The sequence below is a fragment of the Microcaecilia unicolor genome, chromosome 3, assembly GCF_901765095.1.
Source record: "Microcaecilia unicolor chromosome 3, aMicUni1.1, whole genome shotgun sequence".
NCBI lineage: Eukaryota > Metazoa > Chordata > Amphibia > Gymnophiona > Siphonopidae > Microcaecilia > Microcaecilia unicolor.
The window spans coordinates 12,945,258-12,966,478 of NC_044033.1; the positions used below are offsets into that span (position 1 = coordinate 12,945,258).

At 46.5% G+C, this 21,221-nt stretch overlaps 1 protein-coding gene across 1 annotated transcript in view; it reads left to right on the forward strand.

The window, feature by feature from the left end:
- DNAH8 (dynein axonemal heavy chain 8) overlaps positions 1–21,221 on the forward strand; it is a 1,267,128-nt gene that overhangs the window by 379,262 nt on the left and 866,645 nt on the right. The window contains 1 exon segment of the mRNA XM_030199255.1: positions 16,535–16,647. Within this exon segment, the coding sequence (XP_030055115.1) occupies positions 16,535–16,647 (113 nt within the window).

The window sequence follows — 21,221 nt, forward strand, 5'->3', positions numbered from 1 at the left end:
ACATACCGTGGGCCCTTACACTGGTCGCAGGAACCATACTCCCCCACTTGTTTCTGGTGTGGGGGAAGAGATCATATAGCAAGAGACTGCCCAGATATAGTGGAAGAGGCTATTGATGTGAATTTGATAGTCCTTCATGACTGCAATTTTGTGAAAGCTGCCTCTCCAGGGAATAGAAACTGTGTACTACAAATGGAACTAGGACACTAGGACATGTGGCAGTGTCAAGACTCTTGTATGGGACAGAGAAAATACTTGTATATAATGTGTACAGCGCTGCATACATCTAGTAGCGCTATAGAACTGATAATAGTAGTAGGGTTTGCTGAGAAAGCAGAACCGCTAACTCGCCTCCTGCAGAAGAAGGCCCTCCAGAAGATACACTGAAGAGTTGGATATGGCCTTCCAAACTCTGAAGAGGGCTGTTTGTTCAGTGCTGGTGCTGGTCAGCTCAGATTTTAACCGGCCCTTTATTGTAAAGACTGTTGCGTCACAAGTTGTGCATGGGGCCGTTGTGGCCCAGGAAGTCAATGGGGAAGACCACCCAGTGGCGTACATTAGCCGGAAGCTGTTTCTGAGAGAGAAGAACTATGCGGTGATTGAGAAAGGAGGCTCTCGCAGTCAAATGGGCCATGGAGACATTCCAGTACTATCTATTGGGCCAAAATTTCCTGCTGGACACTGACCATCAACCCCTTCAGTAGGTGGCTCGACATAAAGATTTGAATGCACGTGTCATGCACTGGTTCCTAATCTTTCAATCTTTTAGCTATCGGGTGAAGCATCGGGCGGGCTGAGAGCATGCAAATGCGGACTTTTTGTCCTGAGAAGTGGACCCTGAAATGGCAGGCGCTCAACTGGATATGGTGGAGCTGAGGGGGAGGGTATGTGAGGGGGTTTGTAGAACACTGCCCCTCAGCCTCAAGAAAAGTTCCTATCTAACTGGCCTAGGCCACCTTAAGAGCATTGGTCCCACCCCGGGAGGAAGTGAACCAGGAGGGGCAGATTTTAATACCTGGGAGTTTAAAAGTTAGGGCAGGGTGAAATTGTGGAGGCCCATGGAATGGAAGAACTGAAGCCCAAGTTTATACCTTTACAGAATATGTTTAACTGCTGTGACCTGGCTCAGTCTATCTGCCAAGCTGTTGTCTTTCTCTGCCAGATATGTGACCCTCAGTATTACTGCATGGTTGGAGGCCCACAGCTACATCATGATGCTTCCTGAGACAAGAGGTATGATCATGTTCCTCCCTGCTTGTTGTTTACTCCAAATGGCCCTCAGCTCCAGGAGATAGACATGTAACTTAGTCTATTGGGCAGACCAATGACCTTGAATGTGAAGCCCATCAACATGAGCCCCCCAGCCAAGGTTGGTTGAATCTGTTGTCAGTGTCTTGTGAGGAGGAGGACTTTGGAATAGGAGTCCATGTAACGTTTGTGAGCCCTTGGCCCAGAAGTGGCTGGGTGAGGATCACTCTACCACCTCTGGGTAGACAGAGTCCCATCCAAGTCAAGAGTATCCCAAAGAACTGGACCGCATTGCAAGTGGAGGTGAACGAAGGTAGCTTTATTGGCAGCAAAAGGAACACAAGGAAAGGGCAAACAAAACGGCACAGAAAAAACCAGCAGCCTATCTGCACATCCTAACACTAGCTAAAGCAAAGCAAAACATCAGGCATACAATAATGGCAAATAGGAGAACAGTCTAGCAGAACTGTAAAAGCAAACACAAGAACACTAGAAGCTAAATAAAGGCGCACCCCGGTAGGACAATGGAAAGTAAAGGACACTTAGCTGGAAGTGGTAAGACCCAGGGCCGCCGAGAGGGGGGGCAGGGGGGACAAAATTCCCCTGGCCTGGGCCTTCAAGGGGGGCCCAGTGCCACAGTCCCTGGTCTCACCCGCCCGCCCTCGGCTCCGTCGACAGCCCCTTGCTGTCCGCCACCGGGCCCCCTGCATTCAAATTGGCAGCACTCACCTCCATTTAAAAGCGCAGCGGGGGATCGCCTCCCTTCGGGCCTTCCCTCCCTGTGTCCCGCCCTCGTCTGATGTAAGTTCCTGTTTCCGCGAGGGCGGGACACAGGGAGGAAAGGCCCGAAGGGAGGCGATCTGCCACTGCACTTTCACAGATCACACGGTGAGTGCTGCCAATTTGAATGCAGGGGTTCCTGTTGGGGATGGAGCGGGGTTGTCGACGGGTCTGGGGGTGGGAGGGTGGAGACCAAGGACTGGGGCACCGGCAGCCTGAGTAGCGATTAGGGGCAATGGCGGTTGCCTCGGGGGGGGGGGGGCGGCAGTGGCGGGGCCCCAGGTGCGGCTTTGCCCCGGGCCCGGCTCAGTCTCTCGCCGGCCCTGGTAAGACGGCTGGCGGTCAGATAAAAGTTCATTCTGTCAGGACAGGTGGATGTGAAGCGTCTGTTCACGCTTTCCAAAAATACTAGGACTAGGGGGCATGCGATGAAACTACAGTGTAGTAAATTTAAGACAAATCGGAGAAAATTTTTCTTCACCCAACGTGTGGTTAAACTCTGGAATTCGTTGCCGGAGAAAGTGGTGAAGGCGGTTAGCTTAGCAGAGTTTAAAAAAAGGTTGGACGGATTCCTAAAGGACAAGTCCATAAACCGCTACTAAACGGACTTGGAAAAATCCAAATTTCCAGGAATAACATGTATAGAATGTTTGCACGTTTGGGAAGCTTGCCAGGTGCCCTTGGCCTGGATTGGCTGCTGTCGTGGACAGGATGCTGGGCTCGATGGACCCTTGGTCTTTTCCCAGTATGGCATTACTTATGTACTTATGACTCCCATGTAAGCCGCGGGCCCTCCGCGGCAAGCTCTCTCGGAAGCAAAAGATGAGCAGCAGCAAAGCAAAGGAACAAAAAATAGTCTCTTGAAGACCTGCACCTCAGGTAGGGAACTTGAACAGACCACTCCACTCGCTGGAGGCAGACACTGAGGCGCCCAAGCCGAATACTCCCAGTGCAAGCAAGGTTTAAGCAAGCAATGCTCCCAGGGCAAAAAGGTCAATAACAATCTCTGAAGCGCCTGAGCCGAATGCTCCCAGGGCAAACAAGGTTTAAAAAAGCAATGGCCGAGCCAATGCTCCCAAGGCAAACAAGGGTTAAGCAAGCAATGCCCGAGCCAAGGCTCCCAGGGCAAAAGGACACACACAGGCACAGCGCAGCAAACAGGAACCAGGAACAGCCCACGCAGATCCTTCTGCACTCCAAGCACAGCCACCCCATCCAGAGATACTTCGAGACAACCACAGCCTCAGTACCTACAGCACTCCTCGTCGTCCCAGCACTCACAGACCCAAAACAGCACAGAGCCTACTCACTGAAACCAGTGACCAAGGACTCACTGCGGACGACTGGAATCTCAGCTGAAGTACAAGAAGCTCTCTGGACTCCAAGGCTTGGAAGCAGGCTATCCTGGAACAGGGCAAGAGGGTCAAAGCTGCAGCAAAGGGAGACAACAGTTGGAACTAGCAGAGCCTCAGGCAGACCTGAGCTCAATCAGCTATAATTGCCAGAAAACTCAGTGCACGCAGGGGCCAGTTTAAGAAGGGTTCAGCACTGATGACATCACCAGCTTGGCATCCACCACTCTACAGTGACCCCACAGGTCACTGACTAGAACTGCAGGTAAATCTAATGGGTCTAGATGGAGCAAAGCACTGAGAAACAAGGCACAGATGACGACAACTGTGACAGTCCATGATCAAATTGGACCAAATTGTTCACCACGAGTGAATTTCAGTTGCTCAATGGGGAGGAGATAGGGCATTGGGTAGTTGACTGCGAATCCTTGTATTGACTGCGAATTTGCATTGATTCTTGAACACCTTCCTTTGATGTGCTCTTCATCAGCCAATCATCCAGCTAGGGAAACATATGCACTCCCAGTCTGTGAAGCGACACTATGACTACTGAGAGGCATTTTGTGAAGATTCTGCTCAAAATCTGACATTCATCCTATGACTGGGACATATTTGTATGTGGGTGCAGGCATCCTTTAAGTCCAGAGACCATAACCGGTCATTTGCCTGAATCACAGGTAGCAGGGTACCCAGGGAGACCATCCTGAACTTTTACTTAACCTTAGGTCTAAGATGGGGCAAAATCCTCTTATCTTTTTGGGCACAAGGAAGTACTTGGAATAGAATCCCTTCCCTTTTCCCCCTGGTGGTACAGTTTCGACCGCTTAGGCCTACAGAAGAAAAGAGAGTTCCTCTGTGAGCTGGTGTTGAGAGCTGAACTTTGATGTTTTTGGTGAGCAGTTTGGAAGGAGTTCTTACCAATGCATGGCATAACCCTCTCCCCCAGACTATTTGGAGAACCCACCAGTCTGAGGTTACAAGGACCTTTCTTGAAAAAATTCAGCCTCCCTTCTACTGGTAAGCCATCTGAAACAGTCACTTTTACAGTGGCTGTGCTCTCCAGTAGGCAGTCAAAAACTCATCCCCTGCTTTGACTGGGGAACTGGCTAGGGCATTTGGGCCTGCTGCTGCTGAGGATGGGAGTGGGGGCCCTGGGATTGCTGGGTAGAACAGGCAGAAAGATTGAGTGGAGGAGTGGCCTAGTGGTTAGGGTGGTGGACTTTGGTCCTGGGGAACTGAGGAACTGAGTTCGATTCCCACTTCAGGCACAGGCAGCTCCTTGTGACTCTGGGCAAGTCACTTAACCCTCCATTGCCCCATGTAAGCCACATTGAGCCTGCCATGAGTGGGAAAGCGCGGGGTACAAATGTAACAAAAAAAAAAACTACTCCTTTCAGAGGGTCTCCTCTGACTATCATCCATAAACCTCCAGGAAGTGGAAGCCTAAGAAGGACAAGGACTTGATGGTATCAGCATGTTTGTTGATAAGGTCAGCAACTTCCTCCACCTTGTTCCTAAAAAGATTCTCTCCTTGGCAAGGAAGACTGTGGTTCTATGTGTCCTACTGTCCTTGGAGAACACCTGCAACAGATGAATTCTATCTTGCTATCTTTGGGATTCTACCATGTACTTGTGACCTGGATTGACCAATGTTGAAAGCAGGATATTGGGCTAGATCAGGTTAGTTCAACCTACGGCCTGTGAGCCAAAACCTGACCCACCAAGAGCTTTTACCTGGCCCTCAGAATTTCAGTGGGATTCCTGCTTCCCCTGCTGCGACTTGGCTTTCTGCAAGCTTGAGCCGTGTGGTGCCAGACGTTCAGGATGATCTGGCGGTTTCAATCCCACTGAGTTTCTGTTGGTGAAGCCAGGTGAGGGGAAAGAGACTGGGTGAAGCCTGGAGAGGGGACATGAGAAAGATTGAAGGAGATAGAGTGAAGGCTGGGGGGATGGGACATGAGAGAAAGTTTGGCCAATTCTAAACTGATTTTTTCAGTGAAACAGCCCAACTACCTGTAATAGCACAACTTGAGCTTCCCTAACTCCATTTACTTATTTTTTAATTTTTTTTTTTTTTACCACTGTCAGAGACTCAATCAGTAGAACAGAAGCTGAGCAAACCTACATGCTGGGGGGGGGGGGGGGGGGAGAGGGTACATGAGATAGAGAGACACTGAGTGAAGGCTGGGGGTGCATGAACGAGAGAGAGAGAGAGGGTAAAGGCTGGGGGGAGATTGCAAATTAATACTGTCAAGTACTGAGCATGATGTAAATAGGTGAGGGGAAAGAGACTGGGTGAAGCCTGGAGAGGGGACATGAGAAAGATTGAAGGAGATAGAGTGAAGGCTGGGGGGATGGGACATGAGAGAAAGTTTGGCCAATTCTAAACTGATTTTTTCAGTGAAACAGCCCAACTACCTGTAATAGCACAACTTGAGCTTCCCTAACTCCATTTACTTATTTTTTAATTTTTTTTTTTTTACCACTGTCAGAGACTCAATCAGTAGAACAGAAGCTGAGCAAACCTACATGCTGGGGGGGGGGGGGGGGGGGGGGGGGAGAGAGGGTACATGAGATAGAGAGACACTGAGTGAAGGCTGGGGGTGCATGAAAGAGAGAGAGAGAGAGGGTAAAGGCTGGGGGGAGATTGCAAATTAATACTGTCAAGTACTGAGCATGATGTAAATAGGAACAACAAACATAGTTTGAAATGTCTATATGCGAATACCAGAAGCCTAAGAAATAAGATGGGAGATTTAGAATATATTGCAGTAAATGAAAAATGAGATATAATCGGCATCTCTGAGAGTTGGTGGAAGGAGGATAACCAGTGGGACACTGACATACCGGGGTACAAATTATATCATTTGTACCCCGAATTGGTGGAGGAGTAGTATTGTATATTAAGAAGAGAATTGAATCAAATAGATTGAAAATTCTGCAGGAAACAAAACACATCTTGGAATCACTAAGGATTGAAATTCCATATGTAAAGGGGAAATGGATAGTGATAGTGTACTACCGTCCATCTGGCCAAGATGAACAGACAGATGCAGAACTTGTGGAGCTATTGTTAGCAATATGTAATTTATCTTTAAAATCGAGCATGGTACCGGAAGATTGGAGGGTGGCCAAAGTAACGCCGATTTTTAAAAAAAGGTTCCAGGGAAGATCCAGGAAATTATTGACTGGTGAGTCTGACGTTGGTGCCAGGCAAAATAGTAGAGTCTATTATAAACATGGGCTGATGAGACAAAGTCAGCATGGATTTAGTGAAGGGAAGTCTTGCCTCACCAATCTACTGCGTTTTTTTGAGGGGGTGAACATACATGTGGACAATGGGGAGCTGGTGGATATTGCGTATCTGGATTTTCAAAAGGCGTTTGAGAAAGTGCCTCATGAAAGACTCCAGAGGAAACTGGAGAGTCATGGGATCAGAGGTAGGGTATTACTAAGGATTAAGAGCTGGTTGAAGGATAGGAAGCAGAGAGTAAGATTGAATGGTCAGTATTCTCAATGGAGAAGGCTAGTTAGTGGGGTCCTTCAGGGGTCTGTGCTGGGACCGCTGCATTTTAACATATTTATAAATGACCTAGAGATGGGAGTAACTAGTGAGGTAATTAAATTCACAGATGACACAAAGTTATTAGGGGTCATCAAGTCGCAGGAGGAGTGTGAAAGATTACAGGAGGACCTCACGAGACTGGGGGATTGGGTGTCCAAGTGGCAGATGAAGTTCAATGTTGACAAGTTCAAAGTGATGCATGTGGGTAAGAGGAACCCGAATTACAGCTATGTCATGCAAGGTTCTGCGTTAGGAGTCACAGACCTAGAAAGGAATCTGGGAGTCATCGTTGATAAGACGTTGAAAACGTCTGCTCAGTGTGCTGCGGCGGATAAGAAAGCGCACAGAATGTTGAGTATTATTAGGAAAGGGATGGAAAACAAACACAAGGATGTTATAATGCTGTTGTATCGCTCCATGGTGTGACCGCATCTCGAATATTGTGTCAAATTCTGGTCGCCGCATCTCAAAAAAGATATAAAGGAATTGGAGAAGGTGCAGAGAAGGGCAACGAAAATGATAAAAGGGATGGAACGACTTCCCTATGAGGAAAGGCTGAGACGGTTAGGGCTCTTCAACTTGGAGAAAAGGCGGCTGAGGGGTGATATGATAGAAGTCTACAAGATAATGAGCGGAGTAGAGCGAACAGATGTGAAGCATTTGTTTACACTTTCAAACAATAATAGTACCAGGGGACACAAGATTAAGCTAGAACATGGTAGATTTAAAACAAATAGGAGAACGTTTTTCTTGACTCAGCATGTAGTTGGACTCTGGAACTCGTTGCCGGAGAATGTAGTGACAGCAGCTGGCCTTATGGAGTTTAAGGGGGGTTTGGACAGATTCCTGAAGGAAAAGTCCATTGAACATTATTTTTTTTTTTTTTGGGGGGGGGGGGGACGTTGCCGGGTTCTTGAAGCCTGGATTGGCTGCTGTTGGAGACAGGATGCTGGGCTTGATGGACCCTTGGTCTTTTCCCAGTATGGCGGTGCTTATGTGTTTATGTTAAAGGAAATAAGGGAAGCAAACAAACTGGGCAACACAATAATAATGGGTGATTTTAATTACCCCAATATTGACTGGGTAAATGTAACATCAGGGCACGCTAGGGAGGTAAAATTCCTTGACGAAATCAAGGACTGCTTTATGGAGCAGCTGGTACAGGAGCCGACGAGAGAAGGAAAAATTCTAGACCTAGTCCTTAGTGGAGTGCATGATCTGGTGTGGGAGGTAATGGTGCTGGGGCCGCTTGATAACAGTGATCATAATATGATCGGATTTGATATTAGCTTTGAAGTAAGTATACATAGGAAATCAAATATGTTAGCATTTAACTTTAAAAAAGGAGACTATGATAAAATGAGAAGAATGGTGAAAAAAACGTAGAGGAGCGGCTGCGATGGTCAAAAATTTACATCAGGTGTGGATGCTGTTCAAAAACACTATCCTGGAAGCCCAGGCCCAATATATTCCGCGTATTAAAAAAGGAGGATGGAAGACCGAACTACAGCCAGCATGGTTAAAAAATGAGGTGAAGGAAGCTATTAGAGCTAAAAGAAAATCTTTCAGAAAATGGAAGAAGAAACCGACTGAAAATAATAAGAAACAGCATAAGGAATGTTAAGTCAAAATCAAAGCGCTGATAAGGAAGGCTAAGAGGGACTTCGAAAAAAAGATTGTGTTGGAGACAAAAACACATAGTAAAGATTTTTTAGGTATATTAAAAGCAGGAAGCCTGCAATAGACTTGGTTGGACCGCTAGATGAACGAGAAGTAAAAGGGGTGATCAGGGAAGACAAAACCATAGCGGAGAGATTAAATGAATTCTTTGCTTCTGTCTTCACCAAGGAAGATTTGGGTGAGATAACGGTGCCAGAAATGGTATTTGAAGCTGACGAGTCGAAGAAACTGAATGAATTCTCTATAAACCTGGAGGATGTAATGGGGCAGTTCTTCAAATTGAAGAGTAGCAAATTTCCTTGACTGGATGGTATTCATCCCAGAGTACTGATAGAACTGAAAAATGAACTTGTGGAGCTATTGTTAGTAATATATAATTTATTTTTAAAATCGAGCGTGGTACCGGAAGATTGGAGGGTGGCCAATGTAATGTCAATTTTTTAAAAAAAGGTTCCAGGGGAGGTCTGGGAAATTATAGACTGGTGAGTCTGATGTTGGTGCCGGGCAAAATGGTAGAGTCTATTATAAAGAACAAAATTACAGAGCATATTCAAAAGCATGGATTAATGAGACAAAGTCAACATGGATTTAGTGAAGGGAAATCTTGCCTCACCAATCTACCACATTTCTTTGAAGGGGTGAACAAACATGTGGATAAAGGTGAGCCGGTTGATATTGTGTATCTGAATTTTCAAGAAGGCGTTTGACAAAGTATTCATGAAAGACTCCAGAGGAAATTGGAGAGTCATGGGATAGGAATTAGTGTTCTACTGTAGATTAAAAACTGGTTAAAAGATAGAAAACAGAGAGTAGGGTTAAATGGTCAGTATTCTCAATGGAGAAGGGTAGTAGTGGGGTTCCTTAGGGCTCTGTGCTGGGACCGCTGCTTTTTTAACATATTTATAAATGACCTAGAGATGGGAGTAACTAGTGAGGTAATTGCAGCACAATTCCACAAGACTGTACTAACATTGATTCCTTTCTCGACGAATTGGACCCCTATGGAGTTGAAATTCATGGACAAACTTCACCCTCCTTACCACGAAAGAAGTCTCTGTGGCACTCACCAAACTTTCCAAATTCCACTGCCATCTCGACCCATGCCCCAACTACGTAATGAAAAATGCCCCAGAACGCTTTATCATAGATCTTACCTCCCACCTAAACCTTCTGCTACAGCAAGGTTCATTCCCTACTGAACATGGCAAGATACTGCTTACACCAATACCGAAAAATCCTAAGAAACCAGCGAGCGATGTCACCAACTACCGCCCCATCACCTCCATTCCTCTACTAATTAAATTGATGGAAAACAGGGTGACCTCTCAAATCAACGATTACATACAAAAATTCTCCATTCTACATGAGCCACAATCAGGATTCCGTCCAGCCCACAGCACAGAAACTGTCCTACTCACCCTAATATCCAAATTCAGACAAGAAATTGCATTTGGAAACATCATCCTCCTTCTACAATTCGACTTCTCCAGTGCATTTGACATGGTAGATCACAAAATACTAACCAAATTATTGGACAAACTTGGAATCGGCGGTAACATTATTAACTGGATAAAAGGATTCATCACCTCAAGATCCTATCAAATTAAATTACCTACTGATATCTCATCCCCCTGGTCACCTATCTGCGGAGTACCTCAAGGATCCCCTTTATCGCCGATACTCTTCAATCTAATGATGATCCCACTAGCCAAAGCCCTATTCTGACATGGTCTAAACCTTTTCATTTATGCTGATGACGTTACTATATTCATTCCCTTTAAATCAAACCTAACAGAAATCTCTGATAGACTATCCATGGGCATGAACATCTTAACCTCCTGGGCCAACACCTAAACATAGTAACATAGTAGATGACGGCAGAAAAAGACCTGTACGGTCCATCCATTCAGCCCAACAAGACAAACATATGTGTATACCTTACCTTGATTTGTACCTGACTTATTCAGGGCACAGACCGTAGAAGTCTGCCCAGCAGTACTTCCCGCCTCCCAACCACCAGTCCCGCCTCCCATCACCGGCTCTGGCACAGACTGTATAAGTCTGCCCTCCACTATCCTCGCCTCCCAACCACCAACCTCTCTTCCCCCACCTGCTCCGCCACCCAATTTTGGCTAAGCTTCTGAGGATCCATTCCTTCTGCAAAGGATTCTTTTGTGCATATCCCATGTATGTTTGAATTCCGTTACCGTTTTCATCTCCACCACCTCCCGCGGGAGGGCATTCCAAGCATCCACCACCCTCTCTGTGAAAAAATACTTCATGACATCTTTCTTGAGGCTGCCCCCCCTTCAACCTCATTTCATGTCCTCTCGTTCTACCGCTTCCCATCTCCGGAAAAGATTTGTTTGCGGATTAATACCTTTCAAATATTTGACCGTCTGTATCATATCACCCCTGTTCCTCCTTTCCTCCAAGGTATACATGTTCAGGTCAGCAAGTCTCTCTTCATACGTCTTGGAATGCAAATCCCGTACCATTCTCGTAGCTTTTCTTTGCACCGCTTCCATTTTTTTAACATCCTTCGCATGGTACGGCCTCCAAAACTGAACACAATACTCCAGGTGGGGCCTGACCAACGACTTGTACAGGGGCATCAACACCCCCTTTCTTCTGCTGATCACACCTCTCTCTATACAGCCTAGCAACCTTCTCGCTAAGGCCACCACCTTGTCACACTGTTTCGTCGCCTTCAGATCCTCAGATACTATCACCCCAAGATCCCTCTCCCCCTCAGTACATATCAGACTCTCCCTGCCTAACACATAAGTCTCTCTTGGGTTTCTACTCCCTAAGTGCATCACTTTGCATTTCTTCGCATTGAATTTTAATTGCCAAACCTTAGACCATTTTTCTAGCTTCCTCAGATCCTTTTTCACGCTTTCCACTCCCTCCCGGGTGTCCACTCTGTTGCAAACCTTAGTATCATCCGCAAATAGGCAAACTTTACCTTCTAACCCTATGGCAATGTCACTCACAAATATATTGAACAGAATGGGCCCCAGCACCGATCCCTGAGGCACTCCACTACTCACCTTTCCCTCCTCCGAGCAAACTCCATTTACCACCACCCTCTGTCGTCTGTCCGTCAGCCAGTTCCTAATCCAGTTCACCACATCGGGACCTATCTTCAGCCTTTAGGATGAAATTGAACAAAGAAAAAACACAGTGCCTAATCCTTTCATCTCAGCACTCTGCAATCCCCCCATCTATTCTCACCATCTCCGACACTACAGTCCCCATTTCTGAAAACCTGAAAATCCTTGGAGTGACACTAGACAGCCACCTCTCCCTCGACAATCACGCCACATCCACCACAAAGAAAATGTTTACAATGATGTGGATATTGAAACACGTAAAACCATATCTACCCCAGAAAACATTACAGAATTTAATGCAATCCACGGTACTTACCCATGCTGATTATTACAATAGTATTTTCTTAGGCTGCAAAGCCTATATCCTAAAATAACTTCAGACCACCCAAAATACAGCAGCAAGACTCATCTTTGGCAGATCACGTTTTGAGAGTGCAACTCCTCTCCGTGCAAGACTGCACTGTCTCCCAATCAAAGAATGTATCAATTTCAAATCCCAGACTTTAATCCACAAGATAATACACAAATAAAATTACACACAGCCTCCAATTAATGAACTCATGGGCGGACGCATTCCAACTAAAGCTAAACGCAGAAAAAACACAACGTCTCATTCTATCCTCACAATACAACACAAAGAAACCCAATACCATAAACACCCCGGATTACACCCTCCCGGTCTCATTACACCCTCCCGGTAATGAGAGCGTGGACGAGAGTTCGTGTGGTGTGTTCAGAGAGGAGAGGGCGAATTTTGCTGATGTTAAAGAGGAAGAAGCGACAGGTCTTGGCTATCTGCTGGATATGCGCAGAGAAGGAGAGAGAGGAGTCAAAGATGACTCCGAGGTTGCGGGCAGATGAGACGGGGAGGATGAGGGTGTTATCAACTGAGATAGAAAGTGGAGGAATAGGAGAAGTGGGTTTTGGTGGAAAGACGATAAGCTCGGTCTTGGACATGTTCAGTTTCAGGTGGCAGTTGGACATCCAGGCAGCAATGTCGGATAAGCAGGCCGATACCTTTGCCTGTGTCTCCACAGTGATGTCTGGTGTGGAGAGATACAGTTGGGTGTCATCAGCATAGAGATGATACTGGAAACCATGAGATGAGATCAGGGAGCCCAGGGAAGAGGTGTAGATTGAGAAGAGAAGGGGTCCAAGGACAGATCCCTGGGGAACACCAACAGATAAGGGAATGGGGGTGGAGGAAGATCCATGAGAGTGAACTTTGAAGGTGCGGTGGGAGAGATAGGAGGAGAACCAGGAGAGAACAGAGCCCTGGAACCCAAATGAGGACAGTGTGGCAAGAAGTAAGTCATGATTGACTGTGTCAAAAGCGGCGGATAGATCGAGGAGGATGAGGATGGAGTAGTGGCCTCTGGATTTGGCAAGGAACAGGTCATTACAGACTTTAGAGAGTGCTGTTTCTGTCGAGTGAAGAGGGCGAAAAACGAATTGAAGCGGATCGAGGATGGCACGAGAGGAGAGAATATCAAGGCAGCGGCTGTGGACTGCACGCTCAAGTATGTTGGAGAGGAAGGGTAGGAGGGAGATGGGGCGGTAGTTGGAGGGACAGGTAGGGTCTAGTGATGGTTTTTTGAGGAGTGGCATGACTACGGCATGCTTGAAGGTGTCGGGGACAGTTGCAGTGGAGAGAGAGAGGTTGAGGATATGACAGATGGAGGGGGTGATAGTAGGAGAGATGGTGTTAAGTAAGTTGGTGGGGATGGGATCAGAGGAGAAGTGGTGCATTCATCCACCCGTGTCCAGCAACCCTCCCCTCCCCTTTATCCTCCCATTTCCAGCAACCCTCCCCTCCCCTCCACCCATGGCCAGCAAACCTCCTCTCCCCCTGCCCACCCCACCATCCATCCATACCCAGCGACTCTCTTCTCCCCTGCCCTCTCCTCCAGCCATCCATACCCAGCTCTTGGGCAGCTTTCTCCCCCTCCCCCTCCGGGTCCTATCTCTTCCGCCTGCTCTCGCCGATCCAACAACCCTCCTCTCCCCCCTGTCCTCCTGTTCATCCACTCATGTCCAGCAACCCTCCCCTCCCCTTCATCCACCCTTGTCCAGCAACCCTCCCCTCCCCTTCATCCACCCATGGCCAGCAACCTTCCCCTCCCCTCCACCCATGGCCAGTAACCCTCCTCCCCCCCCTGCCCAACCCACCATCCATCCATACCCAGCGACTCTCTTCTCCCCTGCCCCCCCCCTAGCCATCCATACCCAGCCCTTGGGCAGCTTTCTCCCCCTCCGGGTCCTGTCTCTTCTGCCCGCTCTTGCCCATCCGCTCGTTTTTAAAGTCCTGAGGCGTTCTTCCTCCGACATCGGTGATTCACATAGCCTGCCTTCTGCCAGCGTCGGAGCCTCTCGTCAGACGCGTCCCGCTTCCTCTAATGCAACTTCCTGTCTTGTGCAGAGGTGGGACGCGTCTGAGGGAGAGGCCCCGCCCCAATGCTGGCAGAAGGCTTGCTATGTGAATCGCCGGTGTCGGACTCGGAGGGAGAACGCCTCAGGGCTTTAAAAACAAGCGACCATGCCGGTGGGCGCGAGCAGGGGAATGTGCAAGACTCGCAAGGGAGGGAAGGAGGGAGAGAAAGGTATTCTCACTGCAGGCATTGAGGCAGATTTGAGGCGTGCCGCGTGGGGCCCCCTTAAGTGTGAGGCCCTATGCATCTGCCTCGTTTGCCTCGGCCTAAGACCGGCCCTGCATAGGGGCATGTTTTGTCTTTATATAAAATAAATGTAAAATATACACTGTGAAGAATAAGGGGCTGTCCTATCCTGGGTAGGCCACTAGGTGGTGCTGTTCCCATAGGAATGGGGGGAAATGCTTACGCTTAGGATGAATCACTAGAGGGAGCCAGTAGGGGAAGGTTCAGGTGGAGGTCGCTAGGACCTGGGAGAGTCCTGGGTTGGAAACAGTGAAGGTTGTTATGGGCTGGGTCCTGCATGGAATTAGGGGGAAGAGCCTAAAGGGGTGCAGAAGCTAGTCACCCATTTTTATACCTGCCTGAGTTTGGAAAGGAGGAGGAGAAGAGAAAGGAACTGGAGAGCTGGCAGCTGAGGAAAGAGGATTCCCTGAAGGTACTGGCTGGGCTCTAGAGAGATTGTTGTGTTAATCTGTTGTATATAGAACTGTGTAAGAAGACCAAGGAACTAGCAGCCAGGGGCTGGAGGACAGAAGGCTGTTAGCACTGAGCCCAGGTGTCTATGGGTGTGAACTGTGAAAGAGTTTTAAGCTTAATGGTGATGTTTTAAAGCTGGAAGAAGGAAAGTGTTTTAAGCTGGAAGAAGTGTGCCCCAGTGGGCTGGAATAAAGAGCTGCTTGGTGAATATGCTGTGTTGAACTTGAGTGATTTGCATCTAATCTGCATATTTCCTGCAAGCTCACCCTGAGTGAAAAAAGGGCCCAGGATCTTGAGGTTGGAGTGTTCCGTTTGCTGGGAAGAGACCAGCTGGAGTCCTGCTCAGGAGCCAGAGGCCTGCTGGAGAGCGGGAGGAGAAGCCTCGTCTTCACAATACCTAGGTTCCCCTGGAGGAGCATAATCAAACAGCGCCAGCCATCTAGATGGGTGGCCATCTATTTGGCTGGCGCCGCAAAGAGGCAGTCCTGACCATATTATCAAAAAAGATGGGCGGCCATCTTTCATTTTGATAATACGCTTGGGTTTGAGATGGCCAGCATCGGTTTTCGCCCATAATGGAAACTAATGCCGGCGATCTCAAACCCGGCCAAATCCAAGGCATTTGGTCATGGAAGGAGCCAGCATTTGTAGTGCACTGGTCCCCCTGAATGCCAGGACACCAACCGGGCACCCTCGGGAGCACTTCTGGAAAATAAAAATAGCTTCCAGGTGCATAGCTCCCTTACCTTAGGTGCTGAGCCCCTCAAATCCCCCTCCCCCAAAAAAACCCACTCCCCACAGCTCTACACCATCACCATAGCCCTTATGGGTGAAGGGTGGCACCTAGATGTGGGTACAATGGGTTTGGGGGGGGGGGGGTTGGAGGGCTCCCATTTACCACCACAAGTGTAACAGTTAGGGGGGGATGGGCCTGGGTCCACCTGCCTGAAGTGCACTGCACCCACTAAAAACTGCTCCAGGGACTTGCATACTGCTGTGATGGACCGGAGTATGACATTTAAGGCTGGCATAGAGGCTGTCAAAACAAGTTTTTAAAGTTTTTTTTTGAGGGTGGGACGGGTTAGTGACCACTGGGGGAGTCTGGGGAGGTCATCCCCAATTCCCTCCGGTGGTCATCTGGGCAGTTTGGGCACTTTTTTGGGATTTGAACATGAAAAAAAAGCGACCAAGTAAAGTCGGCCAAATGCTCATCAGAGCTGGCCTTTTTTTTTCCATTATCAGGCGAAGCCAGCCATCTCGTAACTACGCCCTGTCCCGCCTTCGCTACCCTACTGAAACGCCCCCTTTGAAGTTTGGCCGGCTCCGCGACAGAACGCAGTTGGAGCCGGCCAAAATTGGCTTTCCATTATACCGATTTGGCCGGCTTCAGGAGATCGCTGGCCATCTCCTGATTTGTGTCGGAAGATGGCCGGTGATCTCTTTCGAAAATAAGTCTGATAGGTACCATGATATAAAATTATGTGATGGATTCAGTTTGATAACTGCTTTGACTTTGCCAGATGTATAGACTTGAACAGTGATTAAACAAAACCAGGTCTGAAGTTCACAACTGTGCAATTATATATTCACACCTAGGTCATTCAATCATTACTACCTATTTTTTAAAATGAATTCATATACTTTTAAAATATTTTTTTTATTTAGATAGTAGACATGTGGTATTTAATGAAGATACTGATGATACAGAAACAGATGATTTTACAGATGGTTTCGGTGAAGAAGCTTACGAGAGTGAGAAAGATGATGAGTTTAAAAAGGTATCGTTTTTTTATGAATAATTTATGGAAAATGTTTTTTAGCAAATTCATTTTATATCTAAAAAGAAAGTACAGATTTTTGTGGTCCAAAAACTCTTAAAAGAAAACTTTCTATTCTAGTTCAGTTTCTTGAAGTGGGGACAATTGTGATATTATTTTTCCTTGACAAGAGAACCCTAGTTCCTTGCATAGATTTTAAGACTGGATGCTTTGGTATAAAGTTCATGAGTACATTTTGCTCACTGACTTTGCACCAGATTTCAGAAAGAATTTACCAGGGACTTTTTCACCAGTTTTTCTTGCAGATACTTTCTATCAAAAAATCAGGGAAACTTCTGCAGACTGGGTTTAAGTGTTAAAATCCTGAAATGGAGGTGAGAAAGGTCACATGTTTTTGAACATGGAGCCCCGCTTGTGTCCAGTAATCTTTCATCTATATGCAATTAAAAATAGTCACACTTGAGGTGGCCAATTTATTCAACTTCAGTGATGGAAAAGGTGCCCCATAGAACTCAGCGGGGAGGTTATAGCATGGCCAACATGTTCAACCTCCAAAGTATGAACAACATGCCTTGGGGTGGGCGTGGCTGAAGAAGTGACATGCTAGAGCAGGGGCATATGGACAGGACAGGTCTCTGCAGAAGTAAGAGCCGCTACTTAAGCATTCAGTAGAACTAGAGGACATGAATTGAGGTTGAAGGGGGGTAGACTCAGGACTAATGCCATGAAGTATTTTTTCCACAGAGAGCGTGGTGGATATGTGGACTGCCCTCCCGTGTGAGGCGGTGGAGATGAAAACGGTAATGGAATTCAAACATGCATGGGATAAACACAAAGGAATCCGGTTTAGAATAAATGGTTCCGCGGAATCTTAGCGGAGATTGGGTGGCGACGTTGGTAATTGGGAAACAAAATGGGAGCTGGGCAGACTTCTATGGTCTATGCCCTGATTGTGACTAAATAGATAGGGATGGGCTGGAGTGTAAATTTTAAGGGGCTTCGATGTTAGCTTCAGAACTTTTAGTACAAAAACAGTGCTGGGCAGACTTTTACGGTCTGTGCCCTGAGAAAGGCAAGGACAAATCAAACTCGAGTATACATATAAAGTATCACATACCATGTAAAATGAGTTTGCCCAAAAAGATAAACTCATTTTACATGGTATGTGATACTATATATGTTTATATTTTGGGCAGACTGGATGCACATTTCAGGTCTTTATCTGCCATCATTTATTATGTTACTATGTAAAGTAACCATCCTTCCTCCCTAATATCTTCTCTGATTCAACTGGAAAGTCAGTATTGGTTCCTGCAGGTAAGCTTGCATGGCTCCATCAACATACAAAGGAAGAAGTTAAGTGACTTCTTTCCTTTGACACTGGCAACATCCTAGCAGCCTTAGTCTGAAATCAGAGGGGGTGAGCATACAGAGGCCCAGCAAACCACTGAAACACTGTGTATGCAGGCTTCTCTGGCAGCATGCCTGGAAGACATGCTGGCTTAGAGGCTAAAAGCAAAACATGGGGTATCTGGGTCTCATGGAGACTACTTCTACTACTACTTATCATTTCTAAAGCGCTACTAGACGTATGCAGCGCTGTACACTTGAACATGAAAAGACAGTCCCTGCTCACAGAGCTTACAATCTAATTAGGACAGACAGCCAGAACAAACAAGAGATAAGGGAATATTAAAGTGAGGATGATAAAATAAGGGTTCTGAACAAGTGAACAAGAGTTAGGAGTTAAAAGCAGCATCAAAAAGGTGGGCTTTTAGCTAGAATAGAAAATGGCAGCGCTGAAGCAGTGCAGAAATAAGGGCAGGGGCACATAGACCAAAGAGTAACCCCTGATGTAAAGTGTATAATTTCAAATGCTAGTGATACCCTGGCCAGAGTAACATCAGCAGAGCAGCATAAAACATCTACCAAGAGATAGGTCCGTGCACTACATCTTACCGCTACCATCATTCTAAGAGACTGATGTAATAAGCTGTGCATTAATGCGTGCTTCTGTCAGTGTTGTATAGTAATGAAGTAAAAGTAACATGTTACAATACTTAAGTAAACATTTCATTATTTTACTTGTTACCGAGTATATTTATTTATTTATTTATTTTTGGCATTTATACCCCACATTATCCCAAGCATCCTCAGGTTCAGTGTGGCTTACAAAGCACAGTGAAAACAAGCATATAAGGAAAACAATGTATATTTCATTACTCTTAATAACAAAAGTACAAAACCATTCCAAAGATAAACACTGCCAAGATAACACAAACTTATGTAGAACTGTAATCCTAAACTAAGCCTGGTAAAGTTCCCCTATGGAAAGAAATTTCCTAAAGAGGAATGACTTCAATAATTTGTGGAATAGTAAGTAATTATCTTGATATTTGATGATATTTGGCAGAGAGTTCTACCATTAGTACCTTGAAAAGAGAAATCAGCAGAAAGAACCTGATCTTTACTTGTAACAAAGTATTATCTGAACCAGTTTTTAGTACTTTTACCTCGTTACATGCTGCTTCGTTAAAAGTAAATGGCTGAAGTACTAAGTTTTCCTCCCCCTCCTCCTATGTTGTTGACATCTCCTCTCCTGCTTTCCCCCATACTCTCTCCGGTCCAGTCTCTCTCTCTCTCTGCTTCATTCCTCACTCTGTTTAGCATTACTCTCCCGCCCCTTATTATCTGGCCCTTAAAACTTGCCTTCCATAAGTTTCTGGGGTGTCAGGGGTCCAGGTTGGGTCCAGCAGCTCATTATTAACTCTTTGAATATATACTCCATGTCCTTGATCTGCTTCCTAGAGAACTCCTTGAACTCAGTGTATGGCTGGGCTGCTCTGGCTGGTGGTCACCGACACCCTCATTCAGGTTGCAGTGCCGCTGCATCTTGGTGCTCTGAGTCTGCCACCATTTCTGCTTCTCCCACCACGGAATCACCATTCTGTTCCCTCCATGAACTTAACGGGCTGCCTTCAACCACCACCCACTTCAGTTTTCCTCCCTCTTCCCTGCTGCTGCCAGCTAGCATGAACTGCCTCTGCAGAGAGCATCCCCTGCTTCGGCAGCACGTGTATAGTGCCCTCTGATTAGTCAGCAGTGAAGACAGGCAAACCTCTTGCGGACTCTGGGTCCTTCCCTCTGCTACATCCCACCCATTCGGAGGAAGTGGGACACGGCAAAGAAATAAAGGCACCATAGCCCACAGGAGGTTGCCTGCTTGTTCACTGCTGGGACCTTGCAGCCCGCCCGAGATTGGTTTGCCATGTTAACAAGGGAATGGATTCCCAGCTCTAGCAGAGGGAGCCAGGGGGATAGCCAGGTTGAGCCTATAATTTCGTCCCGCACTAGGGGGAGGCGGAGGGAAGAACCTCAGTTCCCCTGGATACGTAATCAATATACCATGCGGCCCAGCTGGAATAGAGAGGGGCCCCTGGAGAGGGAAGAAGATGATTGGATGGATTATATGGAAGGAGGGGTAGATCGAGTGGGGAGAGGCCTCTATGGAGTGGGAGAGTTCCAAGGCAGGGATGGCCAGCTCCTGAGGGTTTGGAAGGGTGTTGTAGGTGAGAGAAACCTGCTTTATTGCAAGCTTGATGTCTTTGGAAACCTGCTTTATTGCAAGCCTGTTGCATTTTGAAACCTGCTTTATTTACCTGCTTTATTGCAAGCCTGATGTATTTGGAAGCCTGCTTTATTTACCTGCTTTATTGAAAGCCTGATGTATTTGGAAACCTGCTTTATTTACCTGCTTTATTGAAAGCCGGACTTATTTGGAAGCCTGCTTTATTCACCTGCTTTACTGGAAGCCTGACTTATTTGGAAGCCTGCTTTATTTACCTGCTTTACTGAAAACCTATGTGGTTGGAAGCTGTTTGTTTGGGGATAACCTATGTACTGAAGTTGGTGACAGTTGTTATTGGCTTGATAATAAAAATCGTTTAACCTAGCCACTGTCTGCAGTTGTGGTGAGATCTGGAAACGGCTGGTGGATGGCTCCACCTTGCTGGGAAGCAGTGGACCCTTTTCACAGTATATAGGAGTGTTCAATGAGCAACGTACATATAAACAAGAGCATTATAAAGTAAAAAAAAGTTAAAAACATAAACATTCATTTAAATGTTAACTAATTAAATTAAATCTTTAATCAAAAGTAAAAACTTTTGTGTATATAGGAGTGCCCAATGAGCAACATACATATAAACAAAGCGTTATAATGTAAAAAACTTAAAAACATAAACATTCCTGGCTGGGGTGCATTAATGTGGTTAAAATAATTTTACTCCCCAAATAGCTTTATTTGTTCATGGCACTTCCCATTTATCTACCTGATAAATTCTTTAAGGGCCTACAGCGCAGGGTCTTTTTCTTCATTTGGAAAAAACATCCGCCTCAGGTGCACGACGAAGTGATATATTAGTTGCGTGCGCAAAGCGGAATGGGAGTTCCCTCTTTTTTTACCTATTATCTAGCGGCTCTCTGGATTTTGGCTGATTGGTTTCAGGGTAAAGATAAGATAGGGAAAACCCTTGGTTAGACCCTTATCCATTGCAAGCGATACCTTGGCTGCC